Source organism: Eumetopias jubatus, unplaced genomic scaffold (genome assembly GCF_037043125.1).
Source record: "Eumetopias jubatus isolate StellerSeaLion01/CBP00866 unplaced genomic scaffold, mEumJub1_p1.0 scaffold_6, whole genome shotgun sequence".
In the NCBI taxonomy this organism is placed as follows: domain Eukaryota; kingdom Metazoa; phylum Chordata; class Mammalia; order Carnivora; family Otariidae; genus Eumetopias; species Eumetopias jubatus.
The window spans coordinates 766,047-786,502 of NW_028274812.1; the positions used below are offsets into that span (position 1 = coordinate 766,047).

General features: G+C 39.9%; 1 protein-coding gene across 1 annotated transcript; it reads left to right on the forward strand.

Annotated features, from left to right (window-relative positions):
• The first annotated feature begins 58 nt into the window (after nt 1-58).
• Nucleotides 59-18,451, forward strand: DYNLT2 (dynein light chain Tctex-type 2). Its single transcript, XM_028103380.2, has 4 exons — nt 59-172; nt 13,568-13,774; nt 16,076-16,234; nt 18,178-18,451. The coding sequence occupies exons 1-4, from the start codon at nt 71-73 to the stop codon at nt 18,286-18,288; spliced, it is 579 nt and encodes a 192-aa protein (XP_027959181.1). The 5' UTR covers nt 59-70; the 3' UTR covers nt 18,289-18,451.
• Nucleotides 18,452-20,456: the final 2,005 nt, after the last annotated feature.

Below are 20,456 nucleotides of genomic sequence, written 5' to 3' on the forward strand. Positions count from 1 at the left end.
TCGCGGGAAGCAGCCGAGGCGTTTGGGGCGGGTGGAGGCGGGCCGTTGGGCGTGGTGGAGCGCCGGCAGCATGGAGAAACGCGGGCGAGGCGGGAAGCCGTCTTCGAGTACCGCGTCTCAGCCGCCGCCGCCTCGGAGGGAGAGGAGGCCCAGCATGTTCGAGAGGGAGGCAGTGAGTGCGGAGGCGGGGCCAGAGCGCGGTGGCGGGCGGCGCGGGGCTGGTGGCGGGGAGCGCGCCGCCGCCCTCGTGCTCTCCTCCCCCGCGCTCCCGGGGCTCGCGCTCGCCTCCGGCCTCCCTCTCCCTTCCCTGTGCTCCCCGCGCTCCCGGGGCTCGCGCTCGCCTCCGGCCTCCCTCTCCCTTCCCTGTGCTCCCCGCGCTCCCGGGGCTCGCGCTCGCCTCCGGCCTCCCTCTCCCTTCCCTGTGCTCCCCGCGCTCCCGGGGCTCGCGCTCGCCTCCGGCCTCCCTCTCCCTTCCCTGTGCTCCCCGGGCTCCCTCTCCCTTCCCTGTGCTCCCCGCGCTCCCGGGGCTCGCGCTCGCCTCCGGCCTCCCTCTCCCTTCCCAGTGCTCCGCGGGCTCTGCACCCAGGACCACACGTGGGCTGTGTTGACAAGGGCGAGGGTCCGATGTGTTGCGTTTTGCAGAAACAGCTGCAGTTTCAGTATTTGAGGGTCCTGCAGGAGGAAAGGACGAATGTGAGACTTACTGTCGGGAGTTAGTGGAAGATGCCGTTCACTTTCATGGGTGGAATAACTTCAGTTCTGTGAGACCATAGTCCGAACACCATTGTTGTGATGGAGACTCCTTTTACTGAGACATTACGTGAGGAAGTAATTTGTCCAAGGGCAGGGACCTGTAAGGCTGGAGCTGAGGCTGGCATGTCTGCCCTGGGAATCCTGGTCCACTTGTCGCGAGGTGGCCTTTGCCACCTACTTCGGGGGACCCATAATCTCCGAGGTGAAGGAGAGAGAGCGAAGCGCTGATGTTCCTAAAACATTGCAAGGAATGAAAACATGTCGGCTCTAATGACAGTTCTGTGGTGTCTCCGTTTTACGAAGGAAAGAACAGACTAGAGGAGGAAAAATAGAGCAATTTCACACAACCAAATGCAGAGCGAGGCTGGAAACCTTAATCTGTTGGAAGTGAAGTTTCATGCTCCCAAAAGCTGTGCTGTGCAGTGTGGCCCCTGAACGGCATGAGGTCCAACCATTCAGATCCACTTACATAGATTATTTTCAATAAGTATATTGAAAAAAATTTTTTGAGATTTATAACAATTTGACTTTTCAAATTGTTTTTCTAGCCTTATTGTGAGAATACAGTATATAACATACAAAATATGTGCTCGTTAGCTATTTATTTTATTGGTAAGGCTTCTGGTCAACAGTAGACTTAAGTTTTGGGGGAGTCAGAAATTACAGACTTTTTTTTTTTTTTTACTGGAGGGGGGCGGTCGGTGCCCCTAACCTTCCTGTTGTTCAAGGATCAACCGTGTTGCCTGGTCATAAGTCTGTTTTATAGATAGATCACCAGCAGTAAAGAAAAATTTCTGTATTTTGAGGCAGACAAAGGTGCCTTTTAGGAACTTCCTACTACATGACAGAAGTGGTCTTGAAGAATGAACAAGCCTGAATCCTAAAGGATATATGTACACGTGGTATATAGACCATAGTCTGGGAATAAAGGGTTATGGACCAAGGCCATTCTTGTTTATTTGATACGGATGTGTCTTTAAGACTTAGGCCACCAGGAGTAAGAAATTTGAATAGACCAGAAATAGGGAAGAGACTCAGAATGCAGTCCACAGATGCTCACTAAATGTACCTGAGAATAATAAGTGCACTAATGGGTAATTTCTAACTTTTGGGTAGTAGAGAATTCATCTGTTCTTGAGCATAGGAAGCACGAAGACACACAGCACAATTTAATCGATTTAAATGTCTTTTAATTTTATATGTGCCGCATCCATTTTTTTTCTTCTAGTAATAGCACTTCCATTTTCCTTTGGAGGATTAATTCATTTCCCATACAATAGAGTTTTAATGGGACTGTCACGTTCCTTAACTTTGTGGTTAGATGAGACACAAGTGTGGCTAATTAGTTGAACGCTCCATGGAATAACGTAAGAAAATGGTTGGGATTAATTCAAACTGAGGACAGAATACTGATGTGCCGCCTCATGTGTCTCGTTCTTCAGCCTTCTCTTCCGTTCTGTGAGCTGCTCAAACCAAAGATCCAAAACCTTAAACAGATAACCAAAAAATTGAAGACTTGGTTCGTCTCGCTTGTGTACATACATTTGAAAATCTTAAATACAAGCAAATAGCCTTTAGATTTTTAGAGCAGAGCTATGGAGCGAGCACGAGCAGGGAGAGGGGCAGAGGGAGAAGCAGACTCCCCATGGAGCAGGGAGCCCAATGTGGGGCTCATCCCAGAACCCCGGGATCATGACCTGAGCCGAAGGTGGACGCTTAACTGATGGAGCTACCCAGGCGCCCCAAATAGCCTATAATTAGTATATTAATATAATATTGTTATTAATATAGTGGCATCTTACAACCAGACTCCGTTTATTTTGGGATTTTAAGCAGGCTCAACATAAGGAAATGCTGTATCACTAGGTTAAATAATTAAAGTCAGGTTATTTTTGTAGATGCAAAAATGATATATTTAAAACATTCCTAATTTTTAGAAGTAATTACAAAGATTCTTCCTTAATGAAAGGATAAAATAATGAATAAAAGGAAAACTGAATCAAGAGGCACCTGGGTGGCTCAATCGTTAAGAATCTGCCTTAGGCTCAGGTCATGATCCCAGGGTCCTGGGATCGAGCTGGCCTCGGGCTCTCTGTTCAGCCAGAAGCCTGCTTGTGTTCCCTCTCTCGTGGTCTCTTTCTCTGTCAAATAAATAAAATCTTTAAAAAAAAAAAAAGAAAACTGAATCAGAAGGCCAAAATTATATATAAGGAAGAAATGGTAGAGATGTGAGTTTTCAGCAAGTTAGAATCACTGTTATTTTCAAACCATGCATGCATGCTCTATCCCCGAGGGAATCATTGCAGTTGAAAGCCACTGTTAAGGATACAGTGTCGTATCTCTTGAGTGTATTGTGGGTGAAAAAGATGGCAATTACTATAGAAAAGTGTTCTCTTAATAAAAAAAGAACAAAATAAAGATTTTATTTTTAAGAGGCTTAGGGAGCAAATAATTCCTCTTTCCTCCAACTAAAACAATGCAGCCTGGCAAATAATCAAACAGATTTCTGATGAAGGACTTCCAGCTCGCAGCCAACATGGAGTAATTCCTACCAGAAACCATTGAAAATAGCACAAAATGTATGAAGCAATTGTTTTTCCATTGATGGGATGTAAGGCAAGACAGGGTAGTAATCTCTGGGGGCGGGGGAGAGGAATGGTGATCCCCAAGATTTCCTCTGACTCCCCGATGAGGGAATTCCGGCCTACGCCTGTGGAGAGCTCTTCCTTAGTTGAGAAGGGTTTGAGAGCCAAGGTAGATCAAGCTGGTGTGAATGCAGAGCAGAGTATTAGGAGGGAGCTGCACAAACAGCTCCAAAGATCTAAGGATTTTCCTCAGGTCTTCAGGTTAGAGCATCAGTGTGTCTAATAAGGAAACCACCTGTTCCCAGAGAAAGAACCACCAAAAGGAGCAGAAAAAAATCATTGGACTCACACAAAATCATTTGTTTTTCCACCAATAAGAGTGGAAAACCATGTAAATCATAGGGCATTGGTTAGAGTGCTAAGAAGTGTATTGTCTCAGTACTGGGGGAAGAAATAGCTCTAGACTTAAAGATTTTTCCAGTTTGGTCTATTCAAGATTAAAAGCAAGTCTCAAGAGAATTAAACTGTTCTTGTTACATGCTAGAAAACTCAAGAGTATGTAAAGGAATGCAAAAACACACCAAGGTAGAAGTCACAGTATCTTATGTCCAATTAAATATTTTCAGACCTACAAAGAAACAGGAAAATAGAACTCAAAGTTAGAAGAAACAATAAAAATACCCAGAAATGACAAATAGCAAAGATAGAATTAGTATAAAAGGTCACTGAAGTAGTTACTACAGAAAAGTTATTGTGTTAGTTTTCATTAAATTAAAGCAGTTATATTAAGTGATAAAACAGTTATTGCATTTTGTATGTTCAAGCATGTTAAATCCAGATGAAACTCTACAGTTGAAAAATATAATGTTAGAGATGTAAAATATACTGAATAGAAATAGCAGATTTGACACTGCAGAACAGAACTTAGTGAACTTAGAGGCAGCAATGGAAAGAAGACCTGAAAAAATATATATATTAGTTAGGAGAAATAAATGAGATACAGGGAAATTTCAGGCAAAAAAAAAAAAAAAATATATATATATATATATATATATATATTTGGAGTTCCCAAGTGAGGAAAGGAGACAGGGCAGACAAAAAATATTTGAAGAAATAATGGGTGAGAAATTTCCAAAAAATAAAAACTATAAACCCACAAATCCAAGCTCAATGAACTTCAAGCACAAGAAACATGGATATTATGCTGAGATGTGAAGCAAATTGCTTAAAATCGATTTAATAATTTAAAGGCAGCTAGGAAAAAAAAACTAGGTACAGAGGAATGGTAAAATGAGAGCAGGCTTCTGATCAGAAACAATGCAAGCTAGAAAACTGGCACTCTCATTAGTTTTAAAGTATCTTTAAAGTTGAAAGACCATCAACCTAGAATTCTATACCCAGTGAAAAATATATTTCAAAAACAAAGGCAATATAATAGGTTTTCCAGATATATGAAAATCAAAAATTCACCAACAGAAGATCTGCACTATCCAAAATGTGAAACGAAGTCTTTTGGGCATAATGAATGTGATAAGAGATGTGAATATGTATCTAGATGAAAGAAAGCATTGGAAGTGGTAAATATGTAGGTAAATATTTTTTTTTTCTGTTTAAGGATTATTGGGATGATGAATCACTGAATTCTCCAGAAACCAGTATTATAGTGTATGTTAACTACCTAAAATTTAAATAATAACTTTAAAAATTATAAATTAGAAAAAAAAGTAAAGCTTATTGGCTGATTAAATACAAAATAACATATTTTGGGGCTTGTAGCATATGTAGAAGTAACATGCATGACAGTTCTAACGTTAAGACCAGAGAGGTGGGGGGAGGGGACTTATGCCATTGTAAGACTCGTAGTATGGGAAGTGGCATAATCTGCCTTGAAAGTAGACTGATAAAGATATATAAAGCCCTAAAACTACCACTGGAAAACAATAAAGGTAATAGGCCAACAGATAACAATGGAATCATGAAAAATACTTAATTTAGAAGAAAGCATAAAAAAATAAAAGGAACAGGGCACCTGCCTGGCTCAGTTGGTAGAGCATGTGACTTTTGATCTTGGGTTATAAGTTTGAGTCCCACATTGGGTGTGGAGATGACTTAAAAATAAGATCTTTTAAAAAAGTAGATAAAAGGGACAAAGAACAGATGGGACAAATAGGAAACAAAAGTAAGGATTTAAACAATGACATTAAGTTAAGTAAACGCCCCACCTAAAATTTAGGTTGTCAGATTGCTTATAAAAGCAGGTTGAAACTATATACTGTCTACAGGAAACACTTGGAATGTAAATAAAGACACAAGTTGAAATGGAAAGGATGGAAAAAGATCTACCCTGTGAACACTAGAGAGCTGGAGTGCATATATCAGACAAAATACATTTCTAAACAGAATATTATAAGAGAGAAAGAGGGTCATTTCATAATGTTAAAGTCAATTCATCAGAAAGACCTAACAGTCCTAAATGTCTGTGCACCTAAAATCAGAGCTCTGAAATACAGGAAACAAAAACTTCTGTATTCTTATGGAAATAGACATCCATAATTACAGTTGGAAATTTCAACACATCTTCCTATCAGTAATTGGCAGAATAGACAAAAACCTAATGAAAATATAAAAGACATGAACAATAATGTAATGACTTGAACTAGTGCACTTTTATGGCGTACTCCATGCAACCACAGCTGAATAAATGTTCTTTAGAAGTGCACACGAAGCATCACTAAGAACATGTCCTGGGACATAAAACAAGTCCCAATAACTTTAAAAGGATTCAGATCACAAAGTATGTTCTTTGACCATAATGGAATAAATTAGAAATTAACAAAGACATATAGAAAGATGCAAATTGTCTGAAAATAAAATGACACACTTCTGAATAACCCAGGATAAAAGAAAAAAAGTATTTTCAACTGAAAAGGAAAATACAACATTTCAAAACCTGTAGTGTGTAGCTATTGCAGTACTCAGGGAAATTTATAGCCCTAAATAAGTATATTAGAAAAATTTTGAGTCAGTATTTCAACCATCAGCTCAAATTAGAGAAAGAACACTCCAGGGGCGCCTGGGTGGCTAAGTCGTTAAGCAACTGCCTTCGGCTCAGGTCATGATCCCAGGATCCCAGAGTCCTGGGATCGAGCCCCACATCGGGCTCCCTGCTCAGCAGGAGGCCTGCTTCTCCCTCTCCCACTGCCGCTGCTTCTGTTCCCTCTCTCGCTGTCTCTCTGTGTCAAATAAATAAAATCTTTTTAAAAAAATCTAAACTCAAGCAAAAGAAAGTTGGTAATAAAAGTGCAAGTCAATGAAATAGTGAACTGAAAAAATGAAACCAAAGATATTTTGGAAAGATGGATAAAGGTGATAAACTTCCAGCCTAAAAGTCGGTAAACAACAGCCTGTGGGTCAAATTTGGCTTGCTGCCTATTTTTGTGCAGCCTATGAGCTAAGAATGATTTGTATATTTTTAAAAGGTTATTTAAGAGGATGGATGGAAATGGGGGAGGAGGAGGAGGAGGGGAGAGTTGGAGGAGCAGAAGCAGTGGCAATGTCCACAGTGCCTAAAATATTTACCAGCCGGCTCTTTACAGAGGTTTGCCAGCCCTTGCTGAAGCCAGACTAATCAGGAAAAGAAAAAGACCAATTCTCAATTAGGGAATGAGAAGGAATCACTACATACCCAATAAACATTTAAAAGATCATAAGGAAATACTAAAAACAACTATGATCTTAATTTCAACAACTTGGATGAAATGCACAAATTCCATGAAAGACACTATTATGGGTTGAATTGTGTTCTCCTAGGATTCATATGTTGAAGTCTTTAACCCCCAGGACCTCCGAATGTGAGTGTATGTGGAGATAGGCCTTTACAAAAGTAACTAAGTTAAATTGAGACTGTTAGGATTTGCTCTAATCCAATCTCACTCATGTCCTAGTAAGAGGAGATTAAAGCACAGATACACAGTGTAAAACATGCGCAGCAGGGTGACCATGTGAAGAGGTAGCAAGACAGCAACCATCTGCAAGAGAGAGGCCTCAGGAGAAACCAACCCTGCTGGCTCTTTGATCTTGGATTTCGTGCCTCCAGAATTGTGAGCAAATAAATTTCTGTTGTTCAAGCCACCTGGTCTGTGGTATTTTATTATGGCAGCTCTAGAAAAACTAATACATAGAAATAAACTACTCTAGCTCACTCAAGAAATAATAGATACCCTGAATAGCCTCTGTATCTATTAAAGAAAGTGAAGTTTTAAAACATTTCCGTAAAGAAAACTCCAGGCCCAAATGGCTTTTCTGGTGAGTTTCTGCCAAATATAGTGTTCTGCAAAATTGAAGAAATGGGAATTCTTCCCAATTCATCCTGCGGGGTCAGCATTACCCTACTATCAAAACCAGAATAATAACAAGAAAACAAACCACTATTCCTCATGAACATGGATGCAAAAATTCTTAACGAAACTATAGCAAATTAAATCCAACAAGAAAAATAAAATACATATACTGTGCCCAACATAGGAGCACCTAAATACATAAAGCAAGACATTAAAAGGGAGAAAGAGACAGCAATGCAATAATAATAGGGGACTTCAATACCCCACTTACATCAATGGGCAGATCATTCAGACAAAAAATAAAACCTCAGCCTTCAATGACACAGTAGACCAGATGGACTTACCAGATATATATAGAACATTCCATCCAGGAACAGCAGAATACACATTCTTCTCAAGTGCACATAGAACATTCTCCAGGACCTATCACATGTTAGGCCACAAAACAAGTCTTCAAAGATTTAAGAAGACTAAAATACCAAGCATCTTTACCAACCACGGTGGTATGGAACAAGAAGTCAATTATAAGAAGAAAACTGAAAAATTCACAAAATATGTGAAGATTAAAAACATTATATGGAACAACCAATGTGTTACTGTAGAAATCAAAAGAGAAATTTAAAAATTCCTTGAAACAAAATGGAAATACAACATAACAAAATTTATAGAATGCAAAAAAGCATTTCCAAGAGGGAATTTCATAACAATAAATGCTTACCTCAAGAAACAAAAAATTTCAAGCACCTAACTTTACACATGAAAGACTAGAAAAAGAACAAATGAGACCCAAAGTTAGTAAAAGTAAGGAAATATTTGAGCAGAAGTAAATGAAATAGAGACTAAAAAGACAATAAAAAAGATAAGTGAAATGAAGAGCTGGTTCATTGAAAAGATAAAATTGACAAACTTTTATGTAGAGAAACCAAGGAAAAAAGGGAGAGGGCTCAAACAAAATCAGAAATGAAAGAGGAGAAAGAAGAGACATTACAACTAATATAGAAAGCATCATAAGATATTATTAGCAGTTATACACCAACAATTTGGACAACCCAGAAAAAAATACATAAATTCCTAAAATAGGAAACCTGAACAGACCAATATCTCGTGAGGAGATTCAATTAGTAATCAAAAACCTCCCAACAAACAAAGGTCAGGACCAGATGGCTTCACTGGTGAATTTTACCAAACATTCAAAGAAGAATTAATACCAATCTTTCTCAAACTCTTCAAAAGAATAAAAGAGGAAGGAACACCTCCAAACTAATTTTATGAGGCCAACATTACCCTGATACCAAAACCGTACAAGGACAGCAGAGAACAGAAAACTACAGGCCAATAAACCTGATGAATGTAGTTGCAAAAATCCTCAAGAAAATATTAGCAAGCCAACTTCAATATATTAAAAAGATCATAAGGGCGCCTGGGTGGCTCAGTTGGTTAAGCGACTGCCTTCGGCTCAGGTCATGATCCTGGAGTCCCGGGATCGAGTCCCACGTCGGGCTCCTTGCTCGGCAGGGAGTCTGCTTCTCCCTCTGACCCTCTTCCCTCTCGTGCTCTCTATCTCTCAGTCTCTCTCAAATAAATAAAATCTTTAAAAAAATAAAATAAAATAAAAAATAAATAAATAAATAAAAAGATCATAAAACATGGTCAAGTGGAATTTATTCTAGCAATGCATGGGTGGTCAACATCCCAAACAATCAGTGTGAGACTGCATTAGCAAAATGAAGGATAAAAATTGTATCATCTTGGGCACCTGGGTGGCTCAGTCGGTTGAGTGTCTGCCTTCGGCTCAGGTTATGATCCTGGAGTCCCAGGATTGAGCCCCACATCAGGCTCCCTGCTCAGCCAGGAGTCTGCTTCTCCCTCTGCTCCTCACCTCTCTATTTTTTAAAAAATTGTGTCATCTCAATAGATGCAATAAAAGCATTTGGTAAACTTCAGTATCCATTTATCCTAAAAATTCAACAAAGTGGGTTTAGAGGGAACATACCTTAGCATAATAAAGGTCATATATGACAAACTTAGAGTGAACATCATACTCAATGGTAAAGAGCTGAAAGGTTTTCCTTTAAGTTCAGAAACAAGACAAGGATGCCCACTCCCAACACTTCTATTCAACATTTTATTGGAAGTCCTAGCCAGAGAAATTAGGCAAGAGAAAGAAATAAAAGGCATCCAAATTGGAAAGGAAAAAGTACAACTGTCACTGTTTGTGTATGACATGATATTACATATAATAAACCCTAAGGACTCCACCAAGAAACTGTTAGATTCAATAAATAAACTTAGCGAATGGCAGGCAACAAAATCAATATAAAAAAAATCTATTGCATTTCTATACACAAGCTGTCAGAAATTAAGAAAACAATCTCATCTCACAATTGCATTAAAAATAAAATATCTAGGAATAAATTTAACCCAGGAGGTGAAAGTCCTCTACAGTGAAAACTGTAAGACATTGATGAAACTGAAGACAACACAAATAAATGGAAAGATATTCAATGTTCATGGATTGGAAGAATTAATGTTAAAACGTACATACTACCCAAAGCAATCTACAGATTCAGTGTAATCCCTAATAAAATTCCAATGTCATTTTTCACAGAACAAACAATCCTAAACTTTGTATGGAATCATAAAAGACCCCAAGTATCCAAAGCAGTATGGAGAAAGAAGAACAAAGCTGGAAGCGTCTCACTTTTTGATTTCAAAGAAAATTACAAAGCTGTGGTGATCAAAACAGTATGGCATTGTCATAAACACAGACACATAAATCAATAGGACAGAACAGAGTCCAGAAATAAACACACATTTATGGTGAATTAGCTTATAACAAAGGCTCCAAGAATATACAGTGGGGAACGGGACAGTTTTTTCAATGGTTATTGGGAAAACTGGATCAGCATTTTACATGTACATAAAAATAAACTCAAAGACTTGAATGTAAGACCTGAAACCATAAAATTACAAAAAGAAAACATAGGTGGTAAACACCTTAGCATACAGTGTTGGTGATGATTTTTTGATCCGACTCCAAAAGCAAAGGCAACAAAAGCAACAATAAAGAGGTGGAACTACATTAGACTAAAAAGCTTTGGCCCAGCAAAGGAAACCAACAAAATGCAAAGGCAGCCTACTGAGTGGGAGAGATTATTTGCAAATCATGTAACTAATAAGGGGTTAGTATCCAAGATATGTGGAGAACTCCTACAACTCAACAGCAAAAAAAAAACTAGCAACCGGATTAAAAAATGGCCAGAGGTTCTGAATAGGTATTTTTCCAAAGAAGACATACAGATGGCCAAAGATACATGAGCAGATGCTCAACATCCCTAATCATCAGGGAAGTGCAAATCAAAACCACAGTGAGGTATTACCTCACACCTATTAGATTTGCTATTATTGAAAAACGAGATGACAAGTGTTGGCAAGGATGTGGAGAAAAGGCAGCCCTTGTGCAGTGTTGGTGGGAATATAAATGGGTACAGCTACTATGCAAAACAATATGGAGATTCCTCAAAAAATTAAAAGTAGAACTACCATACAATTCAGCAATTCCATTTCTGGGTATTTGTCCAAAGAAAACAAAAACACTAATTTGAAAAAAATACATGCATCCCTATGTTTATTGCAGTATTATTTACAATAAATAGCCAAGATATGAAAACAACCTAAGTATTTATTATTCCGCCATTAAAAAAGGAATGAAATCTTGCCATTTGCAATAACATATGTGGACCTTGAGAACAGTAGGCTAAGTGAAATAAGTCAGATGAATACCATATGATCTCACTTATATGTGAAATCTAAAAAGAAAAATAGGTGAAGGAGGTCAAAAGGTATAAACTTCCAGTAAAATAATAATAATAGTAATAGTATATTATATTTGAATGGGGTTTGTTCCAGGTATGCAAGGTTGGTTAAATATTCAAAAATCATATAGCCACATTAACAAACTATTAGTGATGAAAAATAGGCCGGCAAATGGTAACATTTCTACTCACATTAAACCAGCTCACCAAATAGTCACGGCCATAGCTGGACAATGATATATATTTAAGGTGATGAAACATATGCAGTGGTCAGACAAATGATATAATCAGATGCCAAGAGAAAGAGCTGGAAGAATCTGCACTTTAACATGTTCTTTCTCTTGCGAACCTGCCAATCAGATAAACCCCTCAGAGGGGGCAAAGAAAGGGAAGTATTGATCCAGTGCCAGTTTCCGCCACATAGAAGCATCAGTAGTGGAGAATAAATACTCTCACAATACTCCTAGGATTGTGATTTTTAATATTTACGTTTTAAGCTACTGGTCTCTGCAGTAAAATCTGAAAAGGAGGAAGGATGATAGAAATAGGTAGACTTGTATTATATATTTAGAAAAATTCAAGAGATAATAAACATTATCTCTATTAAATAAAAATTTAATAGGTGGGTGCAACAGTAATAATTTATGTTCTATATAAAAACAACTCCTAAAAACATAAAATGTGTTTTTAAATCTAAAGCCTCATTGAAAAAATAGCAAAAGAATAAATGCTCCAGAATAAATTGAAAGATTTGTGTTAAAATAAATTACTTGGAAATAAAAGTCCTTACATAAATGTAAACCATGTTCCTGGTTACAGAATTACTTAGTTAACATTATTTGTAAAAAGCATTACAAAGTATAGACTTATCTCCATCTCAACCTTGATCTCCCTCTAATCTGTTCACCACACCAGCCAGAATGACCTTTTAAAACTGTCATGTAGAACATATCACTCACGTCCTTAAATTCTTCCAGCGGCTTCCCACTGTTCTGAGAATAAAATCCAAACTGCTCACCACGTTCTTTCTGTTCAGTGCTTCACGACCTGCTCCTTGGTTCTTTCTAGCTTCCCTCATGTCACCACTCTGCCTTTGCTCAGAACCCTTGACCCGTACTGACCACAAACCTGCTCCTAGAACACACTGTTTGCCTTGAAGCCTTTGTTCTTTTTGGGCTTCAGCCCAAATCTAACTTCATTCAGAGGGGCCTTCTCTGGAACTCTGTCTAAATTAGTCCTTCCCAGTGAGTTCCTACCAAGTCAGGTGGTTTTATTTTGATAGCATTTGCTACTATATAAATCCGTTTATTCATTTTTCTGTATGCTTTCAATTGTCAAATCAGCCCTCCTGTCCATTAGAATGATCCCTCCGTGAGTGGAGATTCCTTGATTATGAGTTAAAATAAGCTGAACAGTTAATCCCTAGCTGTTACAACGAAGCTCACCACTGTAACTTAAGAGCCTAGAACATTTATCTGGACCATATGAGGCACCAAATAAATATTTCTTTAAGGAGTGTTGAATGTCACAGAATGAATGTTGAATGTCAAAACCATAAAATAATGTATGTACCAGATCAATACACTTTTGTTATCTTTTCAACTTGAGACTTATTTATGTAAATACTTATGTAAATAATGGTATTATTTATTCAAAGACAAATAAAAGTAAATAAAATTGTAAGAACACAATGAAGGATAATATTTTCATAACCTCAGGGTAGAGAACCAGAAAGTTTTCTTTACACACCTGTCTCCTAGCCACCCAGTTGCCCTCTCTGGAGGTCTCTCTTGTTTCTGGTTCTTTTGTATCTTCCATGGATATTTTAAATATATGTATCTAAATTTGTGTTTATAGATAGATGATGGCTAGCTAGAAAGACTTTTTTCTTTTACCCAATTGATAGCCAGGAGTGAATCACTGAATCTAGGATTCAGCAACTTCTTTATCAATTAGAATGGATTTCCAAACTTTGTGTCAGCTCTGTCCCATTGTACCAGAGTTCTTAAATCTAAAATTTCATTTTACAATTAAAAAAGTAACCTCTTTCTCTTTTCCTTCCCCCCTGTTTCAGTATACACAGATTTTAAAAGAAAGACTGAGAGATTCGATTCATGATGTTCAGTACGTAGAGCCTCCATTTGATGATTCAATTGCTGATCTAGGTAAAGAATGGAAGAGTGCCCTGGCAAAATTAAAGTTTGCTAATTCATATAGAATGGAGCCATTGAAAAAATTCCAAGCTCATTCAGTAGAAACTAAAGCCCAGCAGATATTAAAGGTAGGTTGATAAATACATATGATAGCAATATCTTAGCTTTGGGGATTTGATAAACTGTATTAAGATTTATGGCCATATGTTTCATTGATTTTTTGTAGCATTTATCTCTGAAAATATGAAAGTACATTGTAGTCATACTCAAATATACTTCACATTGATGCTGTGAGCTAGATTTAATTCTTTTGTTATATATTAATTAACCCGTAATTATCCAAAAATTATTTATCCCTCAGGTTTCATGTTTTCCCATATTTGGAGGAATGAGTTAAACAAAACACACTGAATCTGTGTATGGGTGTGAAAAGGTGGTTCCTGGACGCTAAAGCATTTAAGGACAGGCAATTGCCAACACATGCACAGGTCCCCTTCCTTAAACTGACTGGAATCTGAAGGTCATTTAAGACACTTGTTTCCAGGCTAGTCCAAAAAAGCTTCTTCAGTTTTATAAAATACTATAAGACTAATATTAATACCAACATTATTTATACTAGTGTTGGTATCTGAAGGGTACATTGTTCAGATGGAAAGAATTCCTTCCTCATCTTCCTTAAAGGACAAAATTAAAGTTTTTTATTTATAGAAAATTTTAGGGACCACTTCTTCTGAATCACCTTTTCATCTGTGGTCTCTAGTGCTGGGCCCCAGGCACCCAGGCATTTTCTGATGGCCACATTCCCCTGGGGGACTCCACCAAGCTTGAGTCTACCCCAGATATGTTTCTGGTTTCCAAGTTCCCTCCCCCTTCAGTTTACAAGGTGCATTCTTTCAGTAACAACTGATGTGAGCTAGGTGTTGGGAAGAAAGCATCTCTTTAATTTATTTTGTATAAATTAATACTCTTTTAATCATATCAAAATTAATTATTTAAATGAATTAACTTTTATTAATACAGAAGAATGTTTAGGAGGCCTCCTCTAGCCTCCCTCTACTACCATAGACAGATACATTTCTAAGCTGAACTAATCATTGTCAGATGGCTCATGGCTTCAGGAAATAAAGGAATTCAACTCAATTTAATATAATAAAGTAATTATTGATTACCTTCTTCTCTTATTTAAACACTAACAGCAAGCATTTGTGACATAAGAATATACATTTTGGTGTGTCTCTTACTTGGTCTTACCACATAGACTGAGTTCAGATTTATTGGCTATAGTAGGATATCAAATTGTATTTACATATAATAATTTACAGAATTGCATTGAGCGTGATGGGGCCTGGAACAGCTGATTGGATATGCAGGTGGATAGCTAGGCATCATCAAGAGGCCAGGGATTTTCCCTTGGGTTCACGGAAAATTCACATAGTTCTAGGTGCAGAAATAGTATATACTGCTGGAGCTTGTGGGTATCTTCCTATAGAAAGCACTCATTATTTGTTAAATAAGAGCACGTGGGTGGGCAAAGCCCGAGGTCTGTTAGGCAGATTCCAGAAGAGAGAGTGGATGTTGCGAAACGTCTGAAAGACAGAAACACAGCCAATGCCTGAGGGAAACAAATGCTTCTAGCCCCAGTTTTAGGTCCAGCACCATTCTAGAAGGGAATCAAAACAAACAAACAAACAAACAAAACAAAAAAACCCCAGCAATATATTTGGTTTTACGTGTCTATAAAATTAGCTGGTAGGAGCTCATTTGTTATCACAGGACCCAGAACCACGTTAATTCATCATTGTCCAGGTAAGTCAAAGGTACCTGCAGTCTGCTCATTAGGTGGTCCAGTCTGCTTATGGGCTGTGGAAAAGCCTAGTGCCTCATGACTCACATCTCTCTCCCCAGCTGTGATTAATCCACAGCAGACATGGCGGGAAACCTTGGATCTCCTCCCCCTGGAGTCCACAGAGAGAGCAGCTAGAGAAGTGGCTTTAATTCAAGGACACTGGGGAAGACAGGAGTTCACATAATACAGGCTCCTGTCCAGGAAACCCAGGCTTTAGGAAAACTCAAGTCTGAGTTTTAACAAATATGGAAATGAGAGAAAGATTTCCTTCATCTACCTAAGCATTCCCAGAAGCATTGTTTTAAAATTCCCCTGTGTCTCCCCACTAGCTGTTCGAAAGGAAAACTTAACTGGTTAAGAGTTGGTAATGAAGAACAATTGAATGTAATTAAAGACCAAAATAAACTTTATTCAACATTGTTATTGAAATAAATTGGGAAGCACAACATTCATTTAATGTTATTTGGTTAGGAATGCATCTTTTTTTTAAAGTTATGTGTATTATTTAGATACATGTTTTCTTGAATTTTTATGTAGAAAATATTTGGTTTGAAAATTAAAATGTTTTTCCTATTTTTTAAAGGAAAGTCTTAAAGATGTCAAATATGATGATAAAGTCTTCTCTCATTTGTCACTTGAGTTAGCAGACCGCATCTTGTCCGCAGTGAAAGAATTTGGGTATCACCGTTACAAGTTCATTATAAAAGTGCTATTTATTCAAAAGACTGGTCAGGCGATAAATGTGAGTACCACCCTGACCCGGCATCTACCAGGCAGTGCTCCAGTGTCCCCTCTAGTGACCTGAGAGTTCCTGTGCTGCCTGCCTCCACGGCCCCCAGGCGCCTCTCTGACAAAGGATGATTTTGTTGACTATATCTTCCTTCAGTGCTTATTATTTGAAAAGTACTAACCCAGAAATGGCAATTTTCTATTGATAATTTATTAAACTATATGGCTATCCTATTCCTTGATCACACTAATTTTGACAATTTAATGTCATTTGATAATTAACCAGTAAATTTATTTTGAGCACTAATGGGAGTTAGGTTAGGTACTGAGAAAAGGAAAATGGGGAGACGCAGACCATGATTCTCCAAGAGTTTTTACTGTACTTGAGGAAAGAAAACAATGCAGGTCAGCGTTTAAGAAATGGAATGGGATGGACAGTGGTACAGCTTAGGTTTCCGAGTCTGGCTGACCTAAACGGGAGTGCTGGCGCGACAGTCGGAGCCTGCGGCCGGGGCATGGCTGTTCTCATCTGTAAAACGGAGATGGTACACCTAAGGGCTGCAGCTACCCCGAGGGCTAAATGAGCTGGTCTGTAAGAAAGCCCTCTACGTGGTCTCCGGCACAAAGGCCTCAGTCAGCAGCAAGGCAATCGCGGTCATTTACAAATATGAATAAATATGAATACACTAGACCCTGTGAGCTGGAGTGAGCTGCCCGTCAACACGTGGCAGCTGGTCACGGTCTGCAGTCTTTGTGGAAGCAGGCAGAGGGTTGCTGGCCACACAAGAGTCAGCAAGACGGAGGTGACCTTGGCACCCAGGGAGAAGAGAACACCAGCACATACTTCTCACGTGGAGGAGATTAGAGTAGGGCAGAGTGGCCCCTGGGACTGTCTGGAGCCAGGGAAGGCCCTCTGATATCTGAACGTCAAGAAGAAACCAGCTGTGCCAGAGACCCGGGAGAAGGACAGGAAACCAGAGAATGCAGGAGTGTAAAGATGCCGTGGCAGCAGGGAACCTGGTGTGCTTGGTTAGTAACTTGTGTGCTTGCCGTATATTTCGGTAGCACACGTGGGTAATGGTACCGTACAACAAACCACCCCAGAGCTTAGCAGTGTAAAACGACAGCCGTTTATCTGCTCATCACTCTGTGGTCAGCCCAGCTACAGCAGCTGCTTTTCCTGCTGGTCTCCCTGACGGGCTCGCCGTCCCACATGGCCTCGCTCACGTGACTGGTGGCTGGTGCTCGCTGTTGGCTGGGGCTCCTGGGTTCTCCTGCACGTGAGCCACCGTCCTCCAGTGGGCTGAGTGGCTTTCCTTATGTGAGGGTCTCCTCAGAGCGTTCTGAGCAGGTGGGAGCAGAAGACCTCTGAAGGCTTTGCTTGGAAGTCACACAATGTCCCATTCTTTTGCTCAGAGCAAGTCCCAAGACCAGTTCACACTCAAGGGCTAGAGAAATAGACTCACCCTCTTGGGAGAAACCACAACAGGTTTGTGGCCATTCCTGTCCACCATGGAAAAGTAGGCTGCACTCAAATCACTACGACTTTGTGAGCTAAGCAAAGGATTTAGAATTTTCTCTAACGGTCTGCTTGGATAATCCATGCCATTTCTTTATTTCAAAACAAAGTTCTAATAAACTTTCCCTTGAACATATTTTAAGGATGGAAAGGAGAATTCCATGTCAGGGAGTGTAACACAGCGGAGTAGTCCTGTATGCAGAACTCTCAGACCCAGGTACAGGGCGTTCCCGGCTCTGTGCCCAGACACTCTGCTAAGGTCCAGTCCCCGTGTCAGAGAAGGACCACTCCAGGAAGAGAAGAGGGTCCCTTTCAGGAAAGGGGGGATTGGACAAACTACTTTTTAAATATCACTTTCTGAGATACCGTATAGACTTAAAGTTTACTTCTTAACATGTTCAATTTAAAGTTGGTCTTTTGAAATTTGTGTATCACAGATTGCCAGCAGATGGATCTGGGATGTTGCCTGGGACAGCTGGGTTGCGGTGAAACAGGAAACAGAAACGTATGTCGCCTTGGCCCTGGTGTTTGCTCTCTATTGTGAATAGCTCACTACAAGTGATGGCAGTGCTTGCTTCTCAACTTTACCAAGATCTGTGACTTTGAAGATTTGCAAACTTCATAATAGTCAGCCATGCCTTTGCCTCCAGCTGAAGATCCATTGTATTCTTTTAACAACAAACAAGTAAAAGCCAGATTTTTACCTTCATACTTACTAGTTATCATATTTATTAACATGCTGTGACCCCAAAGTGTAAAAGTTTGTACGAAACATGGAAGGATAGATAGAGTATATAAATGCTTATAGTGGGTGCTAATACAGGGAAATCACTCATCATTCTTTTTAGAGTTAAGACAATTAGAATTTGCTACTGGAAATTATGACAACAGTGTCGAGTAAATGTTAAAATAGATTTTGGAAAACTTCTAAAGGCAGTTGTATTTTTAAATGGCATTTTAATACGTTGTAGGCATTCTTTGGAAAGGAATTACCAAGTTTGAAATAAAGACATTAATGTATTTAACACATCCCTAACCAATCAAAATGCTTAACGTGTGGTCGTTCTTTTTGTTAGTCTGTTAGTTAAATTCTTTTTAGGTGCAAGAACTGAAAAAGCTAAACCAGTGGGGTTTTTTTGTTTTGTTTAGTTTTGTTTTTTAAAAGTAGAATTTTGTTTTCCAGGCATTTGATCAGGGACCCAGGTTTTTTCTGTCTTTCCCCTTCCCCCCCAGACTTTTACATACATTTGTTTAACTTGATATAATTTAATCAGGTTCCTGTCTATGACTAGACGGGTCATAGTTCACTCCTTGGGGCTGGGGCTGCATCCCCCCTTTGTTGGAGCACATGGCCAAATGAAAAGAGTAGACACGACTATCAGTCAGAGGTCTTCCAGCAAGGAATCAGGAGGTGGGCTTGGAGGAGGCAACCAATAATGTCTGTGATCAGATGAGTTGTAATCAGAACTTGGAAAACCATGTCAAACTTAATGGATGGTTAAAATGGCCATTAGTTGAATAGTCCAAAGACTGGAATGTGGAAAGGTCGAGGAGAGTTTTCTTTTCACTTATGTGTTATCATGAGCTGGATAATCCAGGACAAACAGGTCCGTGCTGCGCAGCATAAACATGGTCATTGTTGCCCAAAGAATCTTCAACACGGGAGTTCTCAGTTGTGAACTGTGGCTGCCAAAAAAGTGGTAGCGAGCTTGTGCAACAGCTCGTGTTAAGCAATGCACCTTCCTGCTGAACTTGCAGGATTCATTGGTTGTAAAGAGTATGGCCTCCTAGAACCGTTTATAAAGTGAGAATGAGACCTCCTAAGGCTAGCATGTGAATTATGTGACATAGTAAACAACCAGGCACTTGTGCCCAGCACTTCATAGAGCCCTGGACCTTCCTACGTCCTAAAATGTGACCTGTTGGTATTACCTGATTTGAGGTCTCGGAAGTACCTTCCGCTCTGCTCTTTCTCTTGCTTTCCCCAACTCTGTACACACTTCGTTGTTGAATTCCATACGAGTGACTCAAATCCTCCCCTTTCCTCCACCGCCAAGTCCTGTCTGGCTTTGCTGCAGTGCCCCTTTCGTCCGTGTGTTCATTTAGCTGTTTTGTTCGGCCACATTCTGGGTGCACCATGTCCCAGGCACTGTGGGAGACGCAGGGTGTGGAGCAGGGCCCTTGCCTCAGCAGGCTTCCATCGTGGCGAGCGCACCTCAGGAGGAACGGGGAGCACGCCCTTCTTTGCCTCCCACAGAACATCGGTGGTGCGTCCGTCTGGAAGGCATGACCCAGGTCATGTCACCCCCGGTCCAGGTCCTCTCAGTCCTCGGTCGCCTTCTGAGTTAAAACACACTCTTCTGCTTACTCTTACGGGTCTGATTCTCCGGGGAAGAGAACGGCCATTTTCCGAGGTTTGATGGATTCCAGGTGCATGTGAACATCTCTAACCCAGCAGTACTTCTTACTGCTGCCCCCACTTGACCTCCCCTGTCATCAGTCACCTTCGATGCCCCCCTCTGTACTTTCATCCAGTCTCCTGCACGTTTCTGTTTGGGCCTCCCTCCCATCACAAAGACCCCTTCCCGCCTCTCCTCCTCCAAGTTGTGTGGAGCCTTGTACCAAGAGAGCCTCTGCCTTGCAATCAGCCATGTCTTCCTGCTCGGCCACGGCAGCCGCTTCACTGTGAGCCTGCAGAAGCCACAGGACCATCCTG

Bases quoted from the DNA above. Each gene is read 5' to 3' on its own strand.
- DYNLT2 (XM_028103380.2), top strand. From the start codon at position 71: ATGGAGAAACGCGGGCGAGGCGGGAAGCCGTCTTCGAGTACCGCGTCT. The intron at 13,775-16,075 runs GTAGGTTGATAA...TATTTTTTAAAG, and splicing joins AAGCCCAGCAGATATTAAAG to GAAAGTCTTAAAGATGTCAA. The intron at 16,235-18,177 runs GTGAGTACCACC...TGTGTATCACAG, and splicing joins AGACTGGTCAGGCGATAAAT to ATTGCCAGCAGATGGATCTG.